Source organism: Bubalus kerabau, chromosome 19 (assembly GCF_029407905.1).
Source record: "Bubalus kerabau isolate K-KA32 ecotype Philippines breed swamp buffalo chromosome 19, PCC_UOA_SB_1v2, whole genome shotgun sequence".
In the NCBI taxonomy this organism is placed as follows: Eukaryota; Metazoa; Chordata; class Mammalia; order Artiodactyla; family Bovidae; genus Bubalus; species Bubalus kerabau.
This window is the reverse complement of record NC_073642.1, coordinates 28,442,077-28,464,476: the sequence shown is the minus strand read 5'-3', so window position 1 is coordinate 28,464,476 and position 22,400 is coordinate 28,442,077. Positions and strand designations below refer to the sequence as shown.

At 42.4% G+C, this 22,400-nt stretch overlaps 1 protein-coding gene across 36 annotated transcripts in view; it reads right to left on the bottom strand.

Moving 5' to 3' along the window:
• LOC129634548 (uncharacterized) overlaps positions 1 to 22,400 on the bottom strand; it is a 65,934-nt gene that overhangs the window by 21,471 nt on the left and 22,063 nt on the right. For 14 of the 36 annotated variants that reach the window (XR_008705727.1, XR_008705732.1, XR_008705729.1 and 11 more), the window contains one exon: positions 10,060 to 10,174. The exons of 7 other annotated variants lie outside the window; for them this stretch is intronic. Coding sequence is in view for 16 of the 29 variants with exons in the window: in XM_055556869.1 (XP_055412844.1) it covers positions 10,060 to 10,174 (115 nt within the window). In the remaining 13 variants the exon portion in view is untranslated. Of the gene's footprint in view, positions 1 to 1,115; positions 1,848 to 4,545; positions 4,640 to 8,299; positions 8,541 to 10,059; positions 10,175 to 16,478; positions 16,615 to 20,067; positions 22,110 to 22,400 lie in introns of those variants that run through there. 15 more of the 36 variants (XR_008705720.1, XM_055556865.1, XM_055556857.1 and 12 more) reach the window with 11 other exon arrangements.

Here is a 22,400-nt window from a genome sequence, read left to right as displayed (position 1 = left end):
AAACCTGTACTGTCTGGTTTGCCCTAGCTGGGGCCAGAATCCCTAGTGAACCCCAATCTTAATGGCCTGACCCTCTGACTTGGTGGAACATGGAAAATCACCCAGACCCCAGGTCTCCTGGTGCTGGGGGTCCCCAGCTCAAGACTCCTTCCTGAGAGTGCAGCCTCCTAGGCACCTCATCAGGGAGCAGTGCCCCAGGTAGGCATGAGGCTAGAGGGGAGGGAAGGGTGAAGCTTCAGCGGGGAAGAAGTAGTGAGACAGAAGCCCTTGGGTGTGTCCTCATTCACATTCCTCTCCACAGCCCAGGCTCTGGTTGCAGGTAGAACCAGAGTTGGGTATGGAGAGGTGCTGCCACCTTGTGGACATTTCCTGTAACAACAACTGTCTGGCACCTCCAATTCAAAAAGCCTTTGGGGCAGGTACCCTCAGAAAGGACCTGCAGCAGGTACTGCAGAAATGAATTCCAAACCACAACTGACTTTCAAAAAGCCACTTTCAAAGGTCAATTTTATCACACCCTTTAAGGAAAGAAAAAAAGAACCCAGAGCACCACAGGACAAGATGCTCAGCATTCTGAATTACAGGAGTGACGCTGATCAAAAAGACAAGAAATGAAATCCTGCCAGAATGGCCATCTTAACTGTCTGCAAACAGTACATGGAGGAGAGTCCTGGGAGATGATGGAACCCCCCCCACCCTCCCGCCCACCATCATGTTTCCTGGGAACAGACATTGGCAACAATTCCTTGAAGGGACAGCCTGCACAGGCCAGAACCAAAAAAGTCAAGAGAGCTAAACCTAGGATTCTAATACCCACACCCAAGCCTACATTACAAAAAAACATCATTCAAAATTACATATGAACCCCAACTTTCACTGCAGTGGTACCTCCAACTGCCAAGACACAGACATAAGAAAAGGCCCACTGACAGTTTAAAGAAATGTGGTACATATATAGAAAGGGCTATTACTCAGACTTGAAGTATTGCCACTGAAATAATGAAATTATGTCAATGGTCCCCACAAGGATGGACCTTGGAGGAAAGTATAGTAAGTGAAGTCAGCAACAGAAGAAAACAGCTGATGATGTTCCTTTGAGAAAGTCAATTCCCAGGCAGGTTGACAAGAAGTCCAGGGTCCCCGAGGAGGAGAAAGGGGTCTGGGGTTCTCAAGGAGGAGGAAAGGACAAACTTTTTCCCCACATTCCTTAGTAAGGATTCTATAACAATAATGTGTCTTGCTTGAGGATATATTTCTCCTTGCTGAAAATGTTCTGACTAATCCCGTTATCTTGAAGAAAGTGAAAGTCACTCAGTCATGTCCAACTCTTTGTAACCCCAAAGTGAAAGTTGCTCAGTCATGTCCGACTCTTTGCAACCCCATGGACTATACAGTCTATGGAATTCTCCAGGCCAGAATACTGGAGTGGGTAGCCTTTCCCTTCTCCAGGGGATCTTCCCAACCCAGGGATCAAACGCAGGTCTCCCTCATTGCAGGAAGATTCTTTACCAGCTGAGCCACAAGGGAAGCCAAATGTATATTATGGGAGTGAGTCTAGTTAGATCTTTACAACCTTGAGACCTTCTTTTGATTTACTGTAATAACCAATTAAAAAGTATATAATTCCCTTGCTAAAACTAGGGATTGGGGCACTCTCCATCCCCCTTCTGATGTCTATGTCAGAAGTGTTCTCTGTTCCTTTTCATACTTTAATAAAACTCTGCTATACAAAAGCTCTGAGTGATCAAGCCTCATCACTGGCCCCAGATTGAATTCCTCTCCTCCAGAGGCCAAGAATCCCAGCGTCTTTCAAGGCTCAGCAACGACCTATCACCTTGAGGGCAAAACTGAAAAAAGAAAAGAACGAGATACAGAGGAAGTAATTTACAACATAAAAAGAAATTCTGAGATTCAAACACAATGAATTCCAAAAAGAAAGCAAAGTGCCAGGGATGAATTAGGAGGTTGTTACTCTCTATACACAGAAATCTGTATCTGTAATAGTAATCCACAAGGATTATCTCCTTCCTTCTACATACGTACTGAAATGTGTATCTCTGTCATTGTTTTTTGGCCTCTAAGTCATGTCCAACACTTTGCAAACCCCATGGACTATAGCCCGCCAGGCTCCTCTGCCCATGACATTTCCCAGGCAAGAATACTGGAGTGGGTTGCCTTTTCCTTCTCTGATATCTCTAACGTACCCACAGATATATATATGTCTATTAATTAATTCATAAGGATTATCTTTTGCCTTCCATACTTCCTTTGTTCTGAACACATCTACAGAGAAATATTTATCTCTAACATATACAATGAAATCTGTAGCTGTAACAGATAATCCACAAGGATTATCACCTTTCTTTGCTCCTTGCATATGTACAAGGAAACTGTACCTCTAATAAATGTCCCATAGGGATCTGATATTCAGCACAGGGAACTTTACTCGACCTTGTTCAATGACCTTGATGGCAAAAGAATCAATAAAAAATACTAAAGCCTATTTGTATATGTCATAGCTGAATCAGTCCATTGTACCCTGCGGACAAGGACAAAAGTGCAAACCAACCAGATATCAACATAGCATTGGCATGAAATTAAAGGAAAGAAAAGTAATGCCTTGTTTGTTCCCTATGACTGGCTTGACTTAGGATGCTATCCGAATCCTGGAACCTGAGTAGGCTTGAGTTCCAGGGCTGGATTGGGGTGGAGTCAAGACTGCTGAGCAGGGTGCCCATCGTGATAGCCCTCTTAAACCTATACTGTCTGGTTTGCCCTGGCTGGAGCCAGAATTCCTAGTGACCACAAATCCTAATAGCAGGACCCACTGACTTGGAGGAACATGGAAAATCACCCAGACCCCAGGTCTCCTCGTGCTGGGGTCCCCAGCTCGACTTTTTGGGAGTGCAGCCTCCTAGGCACCTCATCAGGGAGCAGTGCCCCCAGGCAGGCATCAAGCTAGAGGGGAGGGAGGGGTGAAGCTTCATGGGGGAAGGAGTCCTGAGATACAAGCCCTTGGGTGTATCCATTCCACCCTAATTCACAGCTCAGGAAGCCGACTTTCCCTAAGGCTCCGGTTGTAGGTGGAATCAGAGTTGGGCATGAAGAGATGCTGCCGCCTTGTGGACATTTCCTGTAACTACAACCTGCCCACGGGGGCTGCCTGGCATCTCCAATTCAAAAGGCCTGTGGGGCGGTGAATGACAGCTGCCCTCAGGAAAGGTCCTGCCACGGGTATTGCAGAAATGATTCCAAACACAACTGACTTTCAAGAAGCCAATTTCAGGGGTCAATTTTCCTCATACCCTTTAAGGAAATAAAAAAAAGGAGAGAGAGAAAAAAGAACACAAATGGCCACAGGACAAGATGTAGACAAGAGCTGAGAATCTTTCTACATGTCCACAGTCTCACACAAGTTGAGCAAGAGCTTTGAGGCCTCTAGATAGACAGGAGCTGAGCGTCCACCTAGAGGCCTCATAGACACACACAAGAGGAGCATCAGTCTTGAGCCCTCAAGATATACATGAACTGAGTGTCTTCATACAAGCCTTATAGTCAAACAGAAGGTGAGGATCTGCTTAGACGCCTCATACACACAAACAATCTGAGCAAGAGGCTGGAGGCCTCTAGATAAATGCAAGCTGAGTGTCTGCCTAGAGGTCTCATAGACACAATGAGCTGAGCTTCTGACTAGATGCCTTGTAGACACACACAAGCTGAGCTAGAGCCTTGAGGCCATAGACATGAGCTGAGCATCTGCCTAGAAAGCTTATAGTCAAACATGAGGTAAGCATTTGCTCTGAGGCCACTTAGTCACACATGAGCTGAGAGTCCACCTAGAGGCCTCACACACACACAAGCTGAGCATCAGCCTTAAGGTCTCTAGCTGAGCATCTGCTTGGAGGTGTCATAGACACAAGAAGCTAAAAGTTTGCCTCAAGGCCTCATAGTCACACACGAGCTGAGCCTCTGCTTAGAGGCCTCATAGATACAATAAGCTGAGTGTCTACCTAGAGGCCTGTTCTTGCCTGGAGAATTCATGGAAAGAGAATCTCAGTGGGCTTCAGCCCTTGGGGTCCCATAGAGTCAGAATAGATACTTCAGAAGGACATAATGTTCAGCACAAGGAGTTTACTGGACCTTGTTTAATAACCTCTCTGGCAAATAATTGAAAAAAACAGATACGCTGTATGTATATGGCATAACAGAATAAGGAGCCTATATACTGACAATAAGAACAAAACTGCAAATCAAATATAGGGCTACACTGTATCAGCATGAAATTAAAGAGCAGAAAAGAGTGATGCCTATTTTATTCCCTCTGATCTCCCCGACATGTGCTGTTTGCCATACCAGGAACCTGAGCAGGCTTGGGTCCCATGACTGGACTGGAGAGGATTTGAGACAGTAGGGCCAGGTATCCTTAATTTTGAGCCCCCTCTTAAACCTGTACTATCTGGTTTTCCCTAGCTTGGACTATAGACCCTAGTGCATCGAAAGAATGGTAGCCTGAGCCTCTGACCACGAGAACTTTTGAAAAGTCACCTGGCCTCCAGGTCCCCTGGTGCTGGGGTCTCTCTTGAGAGTGCAGCCTCCTAGGCGTTTCAGCAGGGAGCAGTGCCCGAGGTTTGGGATGAGTCTGAAAGGGAGGGGTGAAGCCTTAAGGGGAAGAAGTAGTGAGACACAAGGCATTGAGTGTTTGCTCAGGCGAGTTCCACTCTAATTCTCAGCTCAGGAAGCCAACTGTCCCAAAGGCTCAGTTTGCCCGAAGAACCAGAGTTGGACATGAAACAGTGCTGCTCCCTTGTGGCCATTTTCTGTAATAACACCATGAAGAGCTGTGCTGCTGCTGCTGCTAAGTCTCTTCAGTCGTGTCCGACTCTGTGCGACCCCATAGACGGCAGCCCACCAGGCTCCCCCGTCCCTGGGATTCTCCAGGCAAGAACACTGGAGTGGGTTGCCATTTCCTTCTCCAACGCATGAAAGTGAAAGTGAATTCGCTCAGTTGTGTCCGACTCTTAGCGACCCCATGGACTGCAGCCTACTGGGCTCCTCCATCCATGGGATTTTCCAGGCAAGAGTACTGGAGTGGGGTGCTTACTGGACATTTAATATTCACAAGTATCTACGTAGGGGCTGTAAATAAATATATAAATAAAACACATGCTCTCAAGAAGTGTCCTAGGGGTAATCATGAACAAAGAACTCAAAACAAGGCAGGCATTCAAGAAGCCAATTTCAAGACGTAAGCTTAAGTTACACCCTTAAAGAAAAAAAACACCACATGAAATGATGTCAACATCACTAGAGAAATGCAAATCTAAACTACAGCAAGGCATCACATCACACTGGTCAGAATGGCCATTACCAAGCATTCTACAAACAATAAGTGCTAGAGAGGATGTGTAGACAAGGGAGCCCTTCTCCACTGATGCTTGGGATGGAAATTGGTAATAGCCACTATGGAAGACACAGTGAGGGTTCCTTCAGACATGAAAATGAGAATGAAATTAGAAAACATCATATACAAAATAAACTCCAAATAGTATTATATATCTAAAAGTAATGATGGATACTATGAAATTCTTGAGAAAAACATAAACAGGACATGATTTGACATAAAATGCAGCAAAGTTTGCTGTGGATCTACCTCTCAGAATAATGAAAAATAAACCACAAATCAGAAAATGGGACCTCATTAACCTTAAAACCATTTGTCTACCAAAGGAAACCCTAACCGTGAGACAAGCACAACCCTCAGAATAGGGAGAAAGATTTGCAATGAAGATACCCACAGGGAATTCATCTCCAAAATATACAAGCAGCTCATGCAACTCAATATAAAAAAATAAATACAACCCAAGAACAAAGTGAACCAAGACTGAAATGAATATTTCTCCAAGGAAGGCCTACAGATTGCAGATAGGCACATGAAAAGATGCTCAGCATCACTAATTATCAGAAAGATGCAAATTAAAAGTCCAATGAGCTAAGCACTCACATTGGTCAGAATGGCCATTTCAAAACATCTTAAAGAATAAATGCTAGGATTTCCCTGGTGGTGTAGTGGTTAAGAATCAGCCTGCAAATGCAGGAGACGCGGGTTTGATCCCTGGTCTGGGAAGATTCCACACACGTGAAACAATTAAGCCAATGGGCCAAAACTGTTGAGCCTGTGCTCTAGAGCCCTTGAACCACAAATATTGAGCCCGCCTGATGCAACTACCGAAGCCTGGCACTCTAGAGCCCACATTCTGCGACCAGAAGCTACCATAAGGAGAAGTTGAACAGTGAAACTAGAGAGTAGCCCCTGCTTGCTGCAGATAGAGAAAGCCTATGTTCAGCAACCAAGACTCAGTGCAACCAAAGATAAATGAATAAAATTATTTTTAAAAGAATAAATCCTAGAGAGAGTGCAGAGACAAGGGAGCCCTCCTGCACCGTTGACTGCAATGTACATAAATTCATCCAGTAGGGAGAACACATGGAGTTTTATTCAAAAAATACCATAGAAGTACTTCAGGACCCAGCAATCCCACATCTGGGCATAAATCTGGAGAAAACAAAAAATTTAAAAGCTACGGGAACCCCAGGAATTTCAGCTCCACAAGGTACAATAGCCACATTTGGGTAGCAAGCTAACTCATGAAATTACAGATAAATGGATACATGATGGGGTGCATATACACAATGCAATATTTCTCAACTATAAAGACATAGGAAATAATTCCAAGTCCAGCCACAGAAAAGAAAGTCAAGGTGATCATTCCAAGTGAAGGAAGGAAGACAGGTACAGACAAGTATCATATGATATCACTCCTAGGTGTAATTTAAAAATGGATGCAGGAGAAGGAAATGGCAACCCCCTCCAGTATTCTTGCCTGGAAAATCCCACGGACAGAGGAGTCTGTGGGCTACAGTCCATGGGGGTGCAAAGAATCGGACACAACTGAGTACCCGAGCATGTTAGGTGAGGACCCCTAAACTTCCCTCTCTCATTACTGGGTGGGAGTTCACCTGTTTCTGCACATTCCAGCATGCACCTGGCACAAGCGAGAATGCTTCAGACCCAGAGTGCCCGTCTGCTCCCCTGCAGGTGTGTGGGAGCCTTGGGCTTCTTGGAGAGGCAGTGATGCTCTTAGTTATGGGAGTTGGTACTGCCTTGAGTCAAGGATGGTTAGGGAGGGGAAGTGCAGCATCAAATTAAGGGTGCAATGGCTGGCTAATAGCTTTCTTATAGATCAGTAATCAACAATTAGAATTAAAAACCCAGAAACAAAAAGAAGGAAAAAAATAACATTAAAAACCCAATACTATTTACATTAGCACCAAGAAAGAAGAAGAAACAAATATTTGGTTATAAATGTAACAAAATATGTACAAGATCTCTGTGAGGACAAACTACAAAGCTCTAGATCTATAGGTACAATGGAACATTATTCAGCCTTTAAAAAATATTCTGAAACATGGTACAACATAAGTGAATCTTGAAGACAGTAAGCTACATGAAATAATCCTGGGGTAAAGGACAAATGCTGTAGGATTCCATGTATATGAGATGCCAAGAGTAGTCAGATTCACAGAGACAGAAAGTAGAATGGTTACTGCCAAGGATGAGGAAAGAGGGAATGGGAAGTTACTGTCTAATGGGTTCAGAGTTTCAGTTTGAAAAGGTGAAGTTCTGGACATGAGTGATGGTGATGTGGTACAACAAGGTGAATGTCTGTAATACTACTGAACTGTATATTTTAAAACATTAAATTTCATTTTCTGTATATTTTCTCACAATAAAGAAAGGACCAAAAAAGGATGCAAGTGAACTTTTTTACAAAAGAGAAACAGATTCAGACTTGGAAAAGAAACTTATGGTTACCAAAAGAGAAATGTGGAGGGGCAGGAAGTAATTAGCTGGTTCAGATCAATATATACACATTAAAACAGGTGCTTTTGTTGTTTAGTCACTCAGTCATGTCTGACTCTGTGTGACCCCATGGACTGGAGCCTGCCAGGCTCCTCTGTCCATGGGGTTTCCCAGGCAAGAATATTGGAGTGAGGTGCAATTTCCTGCACCAGGGGATCTTCCTGACCCAGGGATCAAACCCATATCTCCTGCAAGTCTCCTGCATTGCAGGTGGACTGAGCCAGCAGGGAAGCCATAAAACAGGTGCTGAAGGGCTCTTAATAGTCACAAGTCCAACAGGGCTTTAAATGACACCTGCACTCAAGAACTGTCCTGGGGAAAATCATTGCAAAGCACTCCAAACAGGGCCAAGTTTCAAGAAGCCAGTTTCAAGAGGTAAATTGTATTCACAAGGTGTAAAATAATAAAAGCACATAGGAAGATACTCCACATCAATAATTATTAAATCAATGCCAATCAAAACTTCAATAAGCTATCACCTTACATAGTCACAATGGCCATCATCGAAAATACCTGCAAAGAATAAATGCTGTACAGAACGTACAGAAAATGGAATCTTCCTACGGTCTTGGTGGGACTGTAACTGGTGAAGCCATGATGGAAAACAGCATGGAGGTTCCTTGAAACATTAAACACAGAGGTATCATATGATCCTGCAATCCCATTCCTGGGCTTTGATCCAAAGAAAATCATAATTCAAAATGACATGTGCACCTCAATTTTCAGGGCAGCACTATTTACAATAGTCCAAACACAAAACCCACCAAAATGTCCACTGACACAAATATGAAGACTACATCGTACATCTGTACACTAAAATACTACTCAGCCACAAGACAGGACGAAATAATCGTATTGGCAGCAGCATGGACGAACCAAGAAATTATAATTCTATGTGAGGTAAGTCAAAGACAAAAAGACAAATATCTTAAGATATCAGATACAGGTGGGATCTATAAATTCATACCAATGAACTAATGCACAAAACAGAAACAGCTTGAGAAAACCAAATTCTTTTTTTTTTTCCAAATTCTGATTATCAAAAGAAAGGAAGGAAGGATAAATTAAGAATTTAGGATGAAAATATACACATGAATATATATCAAGTTGATAATGAAAAAGGACCTACTGACTAGAACAGGGAACTCTCCTGAACAAACTGTAATAGCCTATATGAGAAAGAAACAGAAGAAGAATGTATGTATGGCCATGTATAACTGAATCGAGTTCATGTACACCTAAAAATAAACACTGGAAATCAACTCTACTCCAATATAAAATAATAATTCAATAACAAACTAAATTAGCTGAGCTTGGTCTAGGGGAAACCAGACAATCATGACCCTATTAATTAGCATGTGATATGCTATGATATTAATATGACATCTCCAAAGGTTTTTACTCGGCAAAACACAGAGCAGCAACCCACTCAAAGGTGCCTGACCTCATGTGAATGCGACAAGGTGAAGAGAAGGAAAAGGACCACAGGTTAATCAGGGAAACACCCTCAATTCAGATGCTGGGAATCTCTGAGGAGACAGGACACACAGCAGGTGAACAGCAGACATGTGGTCTCCGTGTACACAGGATCCTGACCCACGTGGAAGGGGTGAGACCCACACAATCCCCAGACCCTGCACCTGGGGTCACAGGACCGTTGGTTAGGACACCAAGTCTCTGCTGGGCCCCTAAGGTGGAAACGAGTGGGTTCCTATAATCTCCTACTGCTACTGCTAAGTCACTTCAGTCGTGTCTGACTCTGTGTGACCCCACAGACAGCAGCCCACCAGGCTCCCCCGTCCCTGGGATTCCCCAGGCAAGAACACTGGAGTGCGTTGCCATTTCCTTCTCCAATGCATTAAAGTGAAAAGTGAAAGTTAAGTCGCTCAGTTGTGTCCAACTATTAGCGACCCCATGGACTGCAGCCTACCAGGCTCCTCCGTCCATGGGATTTTCCAGGCAAGAGTACTAGAGTGGGGTGTCACTGCCTTCTCCGGCAATCTCCTAGGATGATAGAAACAAGTGTGGGGTTGGTCTCCTCTCCCCACACTGTCCCAGAGAAGTCCTCCTCTCTTCCCTTTGGTTCTGTGTGATATTAACTGTTTTTACAGCTGTCATGATAATGCTGCACACACTACCTTGGTTCTGGCAGGCTCAGTCCTTTCTTGTTCCACTGAGGCATTGAGAAAACACACCAGACACAGTGCTGGGAGAGACGGGGAGGTCTGCTCTCTGCTCAGGAGGGATGGTCGACTGGAAGGAAATCACAGCAGCAACCTCACCTGCTGCCCATTGACTTTATGCCTGATTCCTGTGCCCTGGAATCAATTCACCAGGTGAACCTGCCTCCCTACTCAACCTGAATGTGCTGGAACATTGGAGTAATTACCAGGTAGCCACCTGAGGGTTCTCCAGGAGCCCCAGGGAGGTGAACCTGGCAGGGAACAGACTAGGAGCCTGACCTCAGCACTGACCCCCGGGAGGGCCAGGGAAGCCCACTCAGAGGAGAGCACAGTTCCCAGAGAAGCCCACCCCAGCCTCAGACCCCAGACATCTGAGCACTGACGCTCAGACGCAGGCACGGAGTTTTCAGACAGAGGCCAGGCCAGGCCTGCACCCAGGTCTCCACGTCCCAGCACACACGGAACAGTCACCTCTAAATGTCCTCATTGCAGAAAGTGCACGGTCTCATCCAAACATAATCAGTGTAGACAGGACTTTGTTCAGTCGCTCTATTTTCATATATGAAGTAAAGGAAATTCTACCACTTTCATTAAATATGCAGCTCTTCTTTCATATATAAAATATAGAAAATTTTACTTTTCAATTTGTGCCTCTATTTTCATATATGAAATATAGAATATTCCCTTTTCAGAGATGAAATGTGCACATATAATTTCATATATGAAATATAGAAAATATTAATATAATTCCATTTTCAGCAACATAAACCTAGAGATTATTCTACCAAGTGAAGTAGGCCAGAAAGACAATGACAGATATCATATGATTTCACTTACATGTGGAATCTAATATATGATGCAAATGAATTTATCTATGAAACAGAAACTGATATAGAGACCTAATGGTTACCACTGCAGAGAGAGAGGTGGGAGGGACAAGATAGGGTTAGGGGAATGAGAGATACATACTGCTGCTGCTAAGTCGCTTCAGTCGTGTCCGACTCTGTGCGACCCCATGGACTGCAGCCTACCAGGCTTCTCCATCCCTGGGATTCTCCAGGCAAGAACACTGGAGTGGGGTGCCATTTCCTTCTCCAATGCATGAAAGTGGAAAGTGAAAGTGAAGTCGCTCAGTCGTGTCCGACTCTTAGCGACCCCATGGACTGCAGCCCACCAGGCTCCTCCGTCCATGGGATTTTCCAGGCAACAGTACTGGAGTGGGGTGCCATTGCCTTCTCCGAGATACACACTACTATCTGTAAAATATATAAGCTGGACAGGGAGGCCTGGTGTGCTGCAATTCATGGGTTCGCAAAGAGTTGGACACGACTGAGTGACTGAACTGAACTGACAATATAGTTTACAGCACAGTGAAATAAAGCCATTATTTTCTGATAACTTTAAATAGAGTACATTCCATAAAAACATTGAATCACTATGTTGTCACCCAAAACAAATATAGGAATATAAATCAACTGTACTTCAGTTTTAAAATATAGTTGATGGCCAGCTACAAACACACAAAATAATTTTAAAAAATAGGAAAATAAAACTGGGGTATTTTTAAAAATAGAAGATTCCATCCATCAAGAAGTTAATTTTGATGACATTTTAAGTAATTATATAAGTAGCTTTAGTCTTTTAAAATTTGCTTCACAAGGAACTAATTAAAGTCAAGCCAATTAATCTAACTACAGAATAAAAATGGTTTTTTCAAAGTTGCTTTTTTCAGTGTTCTCTGACAAAACACTTTAATGTTATTTTTGATGCCTACATATTGATTTCAGTTCACAATGCCATATAAATAGAAGTCACTTAGCAATCCTCTAGTTTCAAATTAAGACTTTCGTATGTATTAAGATGTAAGGCAGTATAACTGATTTAGAAGAGTTATTTTAAGTCTTTAAAAGGATTATGCAAAAGGCACAGTGATTTTCATTCTGGTCCCTGGACTGGTATTAAGCTCTGGAATTGCCTGCCATCTGACAATTTGAATTCATAAGCCCTCCAGGTGATACTGAAGCAAACTGAAGTTTGAGAACTATTGCCCTAGAAATCCAGGTGAAACTCACAATTTACCAAGCTCAAGTTGTAAGACTTAGTATCATTATAAATTATAGTAAATTTTTTATTCTTTTGCTTAAAGAACAATAGCAAATGAGTTAACTTTACAAATGTAAATACCTATATTTTCATACATAAAATACAGAAAATTCCATTTTCATATGTGACATATAGGCACCTATATTTTCTATATGAAATATAGAAAATTCAGTTTTCATACTGAAATACACACCTATATTTTCATATGTGAGATACAGAAAATCTATTTTCATACATGAAATAACGCACCTATATATGTTCATATATGAAATACAGAAATATAGACCCGGGTTTGATCTCTGGGTTGGGAAGATCTCCTGGAGAAGGGAATGGCTACCCACTCCAGTATTCTTGCCTGGAGAATTCCATGGACAGAGAAGCCTGGCGGACTACACTTGCTCCTTGTGAGGAAAGTTATGACCAACCTAGACAGTGTTTTCAAAAGCAGAGACATCACTTTGCCGACAAAGATTTTTGTAGTCAAAGCTAACAGCCAAGACAGGGAAGCAAGCTAATTATAGAAGCGCACATGAATGGGGACAGGAGGTGGGGTACATGTACACAATGCAGCATACCTCAACCATAGAAAGTAGGATATAATGCAAAGTCCAGCCCCAGAAAAGGAAGGAGACATGGTCATTCCAAGAGAGCTAAGGGAGACAGTGAGATACAAGTATTGCCTGATATCACTTCTAGGTATAATCTGAAAATGGATACAAATGAACGTCTTTCAAAAAGAGACACAGCCTCAAAGACTTAGAAGGGAAACTTCAGTCACCAAGAAAGTAAGATGTGGAGCAGAGAGAAATGAGCTGCTTCAGACTAACATATGCACATAACTATTTCTAAAGTAACACACCAGGACCCACTGTGTAACACAAGGAATCTTACACAACACTATGTAATTACCTATATGGAAAAGAACCCCCCGAAAATATGTTTACATCTATGTGGAAATGAACCAGTTGCAGCACATTGAAAAGAAAAACAAAACAAGATTTTAATTCACCTTTATACTCTAATTCAAATTATAGATTAAAAACAGAAAATATGGGGGAAAAAAGTGCTGCCTCTATTCCCTCCAGGCAATAGTGACCTGGGCTGGTGTCACATCCCTGGAGCCAGATTGGCTTGTGTCCCAAGGATGGAGTGTGCTGGGGCTGAGGGAGCTGGTAGCTTGTGGCAGGCAGTGTACCTCCAAAATAGACCTGGAGTATCTCTTCCCTTCTGTAGAGCCCCCAACCCCCCAGATACAGGCAGGAGAAATCAAGAGTTTGGAGTTAACATATATGCATGAATACATATCAAATAGGTGATCCAAAAGTAACTACTGAGAAGCAGAAGGAAGGTTATTGAACACATTGTAATCACCTATATGCAGAGAAAGACCTGAAAGAAAACAGATAAACATCTATGTATAACTGAATCAAGTTCCTGGACAACTGAAACAAAAACATCAGAAATCAACTATATTCTGGTATAAAATTACAAGGAAATTCAGTTCAGCTCAGTTGTGTCTGACTCTTTGCGACCCCATGAATCACAGCACGCCAGGCCTCCCTATCCATCACCAATTCCCGGAGTTTACTCAAACTCATGTCCATTGGGTCGGAGATGCCATTCAACCATCTCATCCTCTGTGTCCCCTTCTCCTCCCGCCTTCAATCTTTCCCAGCATCAGGGTATTTTCAAATAAGTTAGTTCACATTAGGTGGCCAAAGTATTGGAGTTTCAGCTTCAACATCAGTCCTTCCAGTGAATATTCAGGACTGATTTCCTTTAGGATGGACTGGTTAGATCTCCTTGCAGTCCAAGGGACTCTCAAGAGTCTTCTCCAACACCACAGTTCAAAAGCATCAATTCTTCGGCGCTCAGCTTTCTTTATAGTCCAAATCTCACATCCATACATGACTACTGGACAAACCATAGTCTTGACTAGACAGACCTTTGTTGGCAAAGTACCGTCTCTGCTTTTTAATATGCTGTCTAGGTTGATCATAACTCTTCTTCCAAGGAGTGAGTGTCTTTTAATTTCATGGCTGCAGTCACCATCTGCAGTGATTTTGGAGCCCCCCAAAATAAAGTCAGCCACTGTTTCCACTGTTTTCCCATCTATTTGCCATGAAGTGATGAGACTGGATGCCAAGATCTTAGTTTTCTGAATGTTGAGCTTTAAGCCAACTTTTTCACTCTCCTCTTTCAGTTTCATCAAGAGGCTCTTTAGTTCTTCACTTTCTGCCATAAGGGTGGTGTCACCTGCATATCTGAGGTTATTGATATTTCTCCTGGCAATCTTGATTCCAGCTTGTGTTCATCCAGCCCAGCATTTCTCAAGATGTACTCTGCATATAAGTTAAATAAGTAGGGTGACAGTATACAGCCTTGATGTACACCTTTTCCTATTTGGAACCAGTCTGTTGTTCCAAGTCCCGTTCTAATTGTTGCTTCCTGACATACATACGTATTTCTTGGGAGGAGGAATTACAGAATTTAAAAAAAGTGGGGGGCGGGGGGTGTGGGGGGGGAGATTGTAGCAGGGAGAAGTGCTGCTGACTTGTGGCCATTTTCTGTAACAACCCCATGAAGAGCTGTGCTGCTGGGTATTTAATATTCACACAGATACAGGGGCTGTAAGTAAACAACACCTATCCTCCAGCAACGTCCTAAGAGTAGGCATTGAAAAATAATTCAAAATTAGGAAGGCTTTCAAGAACCCAGCTTCAAGATGTAAGTTTAATTCACACCCTTTAAAAATAATCACATGAAAAGACATCAACATCACTAAACATTCAGTTCAGTCTCTCAGTCGTGTCTGACTCTTTGTGACCCCATGAATCACAGCACGCCAGGCCTCCCTGTCCATCACCAACTCTCAGAGTTCACTCAAACTCATGTCCATTGAGTCGGTGACTCCATCCAGCCATCTCATCCTCTGTTGTCCCCTTCTCCTCCTGCCCCCAATCCCTCCCAGCTTCAGAGTCTTTTCCAATGAGTCAACTCTTCGCATGAGGTGGCCAAAGTATTGGAGTTTCAACTTCAGCATCAGTCCTTCCAATGAACACCCAGGACTGATCTCCTTTAGAATGGACTGGTTGGATCTCCTTGCAATCCAAGGGACTCTCAAGAGTCTTCTCCAACACCACAGTTCAAAAGCATCAATTCTTCGGCGCTCAGCTTTCTTCAGAGTCCAACTCTCACATCCATACATGACCACCGGAAAAACCATAGCCTTGACTAGACGGACCTTTGTTGGCAAAGTAATATCTCTGCTTTTCAATATGCTATCTAGGTTGGTCATAACTTTCCTTAAGGAAATGCAGTGCTAAACTACAATGAGGTATCACACCACACTGGGAAGAATGGCCATTGCCCAACACACTACAAACAATAAATGCTGGAGAGGGTGTGAAGACAAGGGAACCCTCTTCCATGGATGCTTGGGATGTAAATTGGAAACAACCACTATGAGGGACACTATGAAGGTTCCTTCAGCCATGGAAGGAAGAATGAGGTTAGAATACTCCCTATCACCATACACAAAAATAAACTTCAAATAGTATAAATATCTAAATATAAGGATGGATACTATGAAATCCTTGAGAAAAATATAAACAGGACATAATTTGACATAAAATGCAGCAAGCTCTTTGTGGACCCACATTTTTAGAATAAACAAAAATAAACTACAAATCAGAAACCAGGCCAAACTAACCTTAAAAGGATTTGCATAGCAAGGAAAATCCTAAACAAAAGACAAGGACAACACTCAGAATAGGAAAAAAAAATTTGCATTGAGATGCCTACAAGGAATTCATCTCCAAACTATGCAAGAAGTTTGTGCAACTCAATGTTAAAAATATGTACACCTCCCCCCCACATACACAAAAATGGGCCAAATATCAAAATGGATATTTCTCTGAGGAATGCCAACAGACTGCAATCTGGCACATGAAAAGATGCTCAGTATCACTAATATTCAGTTCAGTTCAGTCTCTCAGTTGTGTCCGACCCTTTGCAACCCCATGAATCGCACCACGCCAGGCCTCCCTGTCCATCACCAACTCCCAGAGTTCACCCGAACTCATGTGCATCGAGTTGGTAATGCCATACAGTCACCTCATCCTCTGTCATCCCCTTCTCCTCCTGCCCTCAATCCCTCCCAGCATCAGAGTCTTTTCCAATGAGTCACCTCTTCGCATGAGGTGGCCAAAGTATTGGAATTTCAGCCTCAGCATCAGTCCTTCCAATGAACACCCAGGACTGATCTCCTTTAGGATGGACTGGTTGGATCTCCTTGCAGTCCAAGGGACTCTCAAGAGTCTTCTCCAACACCACAGTTCAAAAATATCAATTCTCCGGCGGTCAGCTTTCTTCACAGTCTAACTCTCACATCCATACATGACATCACTAATATTAGAGAAAGGGGAATCAAAACTCTAATGAGGATTGAGCTCACATTTGTCAGAAAAGCCATCTTAAAGAATAAATGCTTGAGAGGTTATGGAGAGAAGGGAACCCTCCTACACTGTTGATTGCAATGTACATAGATAATCTGGTAGAGAGAAGACTATAGAGGTTCATTTTAAAAATAATATAGAAACACTTTTAGACCCAGAAATCCCACGATAGGGCATAAATCTGGAGAAAATAAAAAAATGTTAAAAGATGTGGGTCCCCCTTCCCTCTTGGCCTCACTAGGTACAATAGCCAAGTCAGGGAAGCAAGTTAACTGTAGAAATTACAGATCAATGGATACAGACAATCAAGTATGTATACACAATGCAATATTACTCAAACATAAGAAAGTAGGAAATAATGCCAAGTCTAACCACAGGAAAGAATGTAGAGATGATCATTCCAAGAAAAGTAAGGCAGACAGGGAGAGACAAGTATATGATGTCACTTCAAGGTGTAATTAAAAATGCATAAAAATAAACTTCTTTCCCAAAGAGACACAGCCTCACAGACTTAGAAAATAAACTTTCAGTCATCAAGAAAGTAAGATGTGGGGCAGGGAGAAACACGCTGCTTCAGACTAACAAATGCACACTACTATTTATAAAATAACTCACTAGGACCCACTGTGTAACACAAGGAAACTTACAGTACTCTGTAATGACCTATATAGAAAACAATCCAAAAAAAAAAAAAATACATGTATACAACCATGTGGAAGTGAATCAAATTGCAGTAGGCTGCAAAAAAAAACACACAAAAAACCCACAAGGTTGTAATTCAAATTATAGGAAAATTATAGGATAAAAGCAGTTCAAATTATAGAATAAAAGCAGAGGGAAAACATGCTGACTATTCCCCTCAGGCCACAGTGACCTGGGTTGGTGCAACATCCTGGAGCCCGACTGGCTTTGGCCCCATATCTGGAGTGTGGTGAGTCTCAGGGCTGGGAAAATGTGCTGGCAGCGTGCTACCACCATGGACACGGAGTCTCTCTCGACTTCTGCATGAGCCACCAGTCTCCAGATACAGGTGGGAGACATTAAGAGTCTTGGGTTACCATATACTGTTAATATATATCAAGTAGATCAAAAATTAACTACTGAATAGCATAGGGAAGTTTATGTACACTGTAGTCACCTATATGCAAAAAAGAAGCTGAAAGAGAATAAATGAACATCTCCATATAACTGAATCACATTCCTCTACAACTGAAACAAACACTACAATACAAATCAACTTTATTCCAACATAAAATAACAAGGAAGTAAGAGGGGAAAAAGAACAGTGAGGCATGAAGTCATGCTCTTCCCCTGTGACCTTCATCCGCACAAAGCCACGAAAAGCAGGGCTGCCGGGCACTTAATATTCACAAGGATGGGGTAGGGGATGTAAGTAAAAACACCTGCTCTGGAGAAATGACCTAGGGGTTGTCATCAAAAAGAATTCAAAACAAAGCAGGCATTTAAGTGGACAATTTCAAGAGGTATGTTTAATTCACACCCTTTAAAAAAAAATCACATGAAAAGATGGAAACATTGCTTAAATAATAGAGAAATGCAAATCTAAACCGTGGTGAGGTATCACATCACACCGGAAGGAATGGTCATTATCCAACACTCTACAATCAACAAGAGCTGAAGAGGGTGTGGAGACAAAGCGAACCCTTCTCCACTGATGCTTGGGATATAATTTGGTAATGGCCACTATGAAGGGCACGCTGAAGGTTTCTTCAGCCATGAAAATGAGAATGAGATTAGAATATTCCCTGACACCATACTCAAAAATAAACGCCAAATAGTATATCTAAAAGTAAGGACAGACACTATAAAATTCTTGAGGAAAATATAAACAGGATATGATTTGACATATATTACAGCAAATTCCTTGTGCATCCATATCTTAGAATAATGAAAAATAAACTACAAACCAGAAAAAGGGATTAAACTTAAAAGCATTTGAATACCAAAGGAAATAAAAAATGAAACACTCAGAATAGGAAAAAATATTTGCAAATGAAGATACCTACAAGGAATTCATCCCCAAAATATACAAACAGCCCCTGCCACTCAATATAAAAAATACATACACCACGAGAAAAAATGAGACGAACTTTGAATGAAAACAGTTCAAATGACAGGATGAAAACAGAATAAACAACAAAAGATGCTGACTCTATTCCATTAAGGCCATAGTGACCTGAGCTGCTGTCACATCCCTGAAGCCTGAGCAGGCTTGTTTCCCAAGGATGGACTGTCATGGGGCTGATGGAGCTGGGGAGGGTGTGCCAGCCAATGAGCCCTGCCCCATGGTCCAGGTGAGCCTGCTCCCCTCTACACGGGCCCACAACCTCCAGATCCAGGAGGGTCCTCCTGCAGTGAAACTATGGCTACTGCACCCAAAGGATGTGGAGCCTCTGGGCTGAAAGAGCTTTGAAAAACCCCGTGGGCTCCATGTCTCCTGGTGGTGGGGTTCCTACCTCCAGCCTCCTTCCTTAGGGTCCTCCCATCTACAGATGAAAGCACTCTCCCCAGAGTGGTGTTGCAGGAAAGGGGATGTGTCCAGGGGACAAGGGTAAAGAAGGAAGAAGGAATGGGACACAAGCTTTAAGTGCTTCTTCTGGTACTTTCCACTCTTAACAATCCAGAAACAGGACTTTCCCCAAGGCTCTGGTTGCCTCAGTAACCAGAGTTGAGCATAAAGACGTGCTGCCACCTTGTGGCCATTTTCCATAACAACAACTTTGAAACCATATTCCCAAAGCCTGCAGTTCAGTTCAGTTGCTCGGTAGTGTCCAGCTCTTTGCAACCCCATGAACTGCAGCACGCCAGGCCTCCCTGTCCATCACCAACTCCCAGAGTTCACTGAAACTCATGTCTGTCGAATCGGTGATGCCATCCAGCCATCTCATCCTGTCGTCCCCTTCTCCTCCTGCCCCCAATCCCTCCCAGCATCAGAGTCTTTTCCAATGAGTCACCTCTTCGCATGAGGTGGCCAAAGTATTGGAGTTTCAGCTTTAGCATCAGTCCTTCCAAGGAACACCCAGGACTGATCTCCTTTAGAATGGACTGGTTGGATCTCCTTGCAGTCTAAGGGACTCTCAAGAGTCTTCTCCAACACCACAGTTCAAAAGCATCAATTCTTCGGCGCTCAGCCTTCTTCACAGTCCAACTCTCACATCCATACATGACCACTGGAAAAACCACAGCCTTGACTAGACGGACCTTTGTTGGCAAAGTAATGTCTCTGCTTTTCAATATGCTGTCTAGGTTGGTCATAACTTTCCTTCCAAGGAGTAAGTGTCTTTTAATTTCATTGCTGCAATCACCATCTGCAGTGATTTTGGAGCCCAAGAAAATTAAGTCTGACACTGTTTCCACTGTTTCCCCATCTATTTCCCATGAAGTGATGGGCCTGCAGGGCTGTAAGTTAAAAACATCTGCCCTCAAGAAATGCCCTAAGGGAGATTATGGGAAAAAATATTCAAAACAGGGAAGACATTTTGAATATTCATTCAAGAAACTAACTTGAAGTAAGTAAGTTTAACTCACACTGTTTAAAAAAAAAACACATGAAAATATGTCAACATCACTAAATATGAGAGAAATGCAAATCAAAATTTCAATAAGGTATCACCTCACACTGATGAGAATGGCCACAGGCAGAAATTCTACAAACAATAAATGCTGGAGTGAGTATAGGGCACAGGGAACCCTCCTACACTGATGCTGGGAATGGAAATTGGGAGCAGCCACTGTGGAGGACACGGGGCAGGTTCCTTAGCATGAAAATGAGAATGAAATTAGACTACTCCCTAAAACCATACACAAAATTAACTTCAAATAGATTAAATATCTAAATGAAAGATTTTATGAAAGTACTGAAGAAAAAAAACAGAACACACTTTGACATAAAACGCAGCATTTGTGGTCCACCTCTTAGAATCATGAAAAATAAAACACAAACAAATGGTACCTAATAAGCATTAAAAGCAACTGCACAGAAAAGGAAATCACAAGTGAAAGAAAAAAGACAACCCTCAGAATGGAAAAAATTCTTGTAAACAAAGATACAGGGAATTTATCTCCAACACATATAAACAACTTGTACAGCACAATATCAGAAAACAAACAATCCAATAAAAAAATCAAAGATCTAAATGCACATTTCTCCAAAGAAGGCACAGACATGGCTATAAAGCACATAAAAATATGCTCAATCTCACTAGTTCTTCAGTTCAGTCGCTCAGTCGTGTCCCACTCTTTGCAACCCCATGGACTACAGCATGCCAGCTTCCCTGTCCATCACCAACTCCCAGAGCTTAATCATACTCACATCCATCGAGTTGGTAATGCCATCCTATCATCTCATCCTCTGTCATCATCTTCTCCTCCCGCCTTCAATCTTTCCCAGTATCAGGGTCTTTTCCAAGGAGTCAGTTCTTCGCATCAGGTGGCCAAAGTATTGGAGTTTCAGCTTCAGCGTCAGTCCTTCCAATGAATATTCAGGCCTGATCTCCTTGAGGATTGACTGGTTGGATCTCCTTGTGGTCCAAGGGACTCTCAAGAGTCTTCTCCAACACCACAGTTCAAAAGTATCAATTCTTCTGTGCTCAGCTTTCTTTATAGTCCAACTCTCACACCCATACATGACTACTGGAAAAACCATAGCTTTGACTAGACGGATCTTTGTTTACAAAGTAATGTCTCTGCTTTATAATATGTTGTCTAGTTTGGTCATAACCTTCCTTCCAAGCAGTAAGCATCTTTTAATTTCATGGCTGAAATCACCATCTTCAGTGATTTTGGAGCCCAAAAAAATAAAGTCTGACACTGTTTTCCCATCTATTTGCCATGAAGTGATGGGACCAGATGCCATGATCTTAGTTTTCTGAATGTTGAGCTTTAAGCCAACTTCTTCACTCTCCTCTTTCACTTTCATCAAGAGACTCTTTAGTTCTTCTTCACTTTCTGCCATAAGGGTGGTGTCATCTACATATCTGAGGTTATTGATATTTCTCCCAGCAATCTTGATTCCAGCTTGTGCTTCTTCCAGCCCAGCATTTCTCATGATGTATTCTGCATATAAGTTAAATAAGCAGGGTGACAATATACAGCTTTGACAAACTCCTTTTCCTATTTGGAACCAATCTGTTGTTCCATGTCCAGTTCTAACTGTTGCTTCGTGACCATCATACAGACTTCTCAGGAAGCAGGTCAGGTGGTCTGGTATTCCCATCTCTTTCAGAATTTTCCACAGTTTATTGTGATCCACACAGTCAAAGGCTTTGGCATAGTCAATAAAACAGAAATGTATGTGTGTTTTTTTGGAACTCTCTTGCTTTTTTGATGATCCAGCGAATGTTGGCAGTTTGATCTCTGGTTCCTCTGCCTTTTCTAAAACCAGCTTGAACATCTGGAAGTTCATGGTTCACATACTGCTGAAGCCTGGCTTGGAGAATTTTGAGCATTACTTTACTAGTGTGTGAGATGAGTGCAATTGTGCAGTAATTTGAGTATTCTTTGGCATTACCTTTCTTTGTCATTGGAAAGGCAATATGGTTGATCTAAATGACCATATCAAAAAACCTACAACAGTAAATTCTCCAGAGGCGGTGGAGAGAAGGGAATCCTCTTACACCGTTAGTGGGAATGTAAATCGTACACCCACTATGGAGAACATTATGGAGGTTCTTAGAAAACTAAAAATAGAAGTACCAAGTGATCTAGTAATACCAT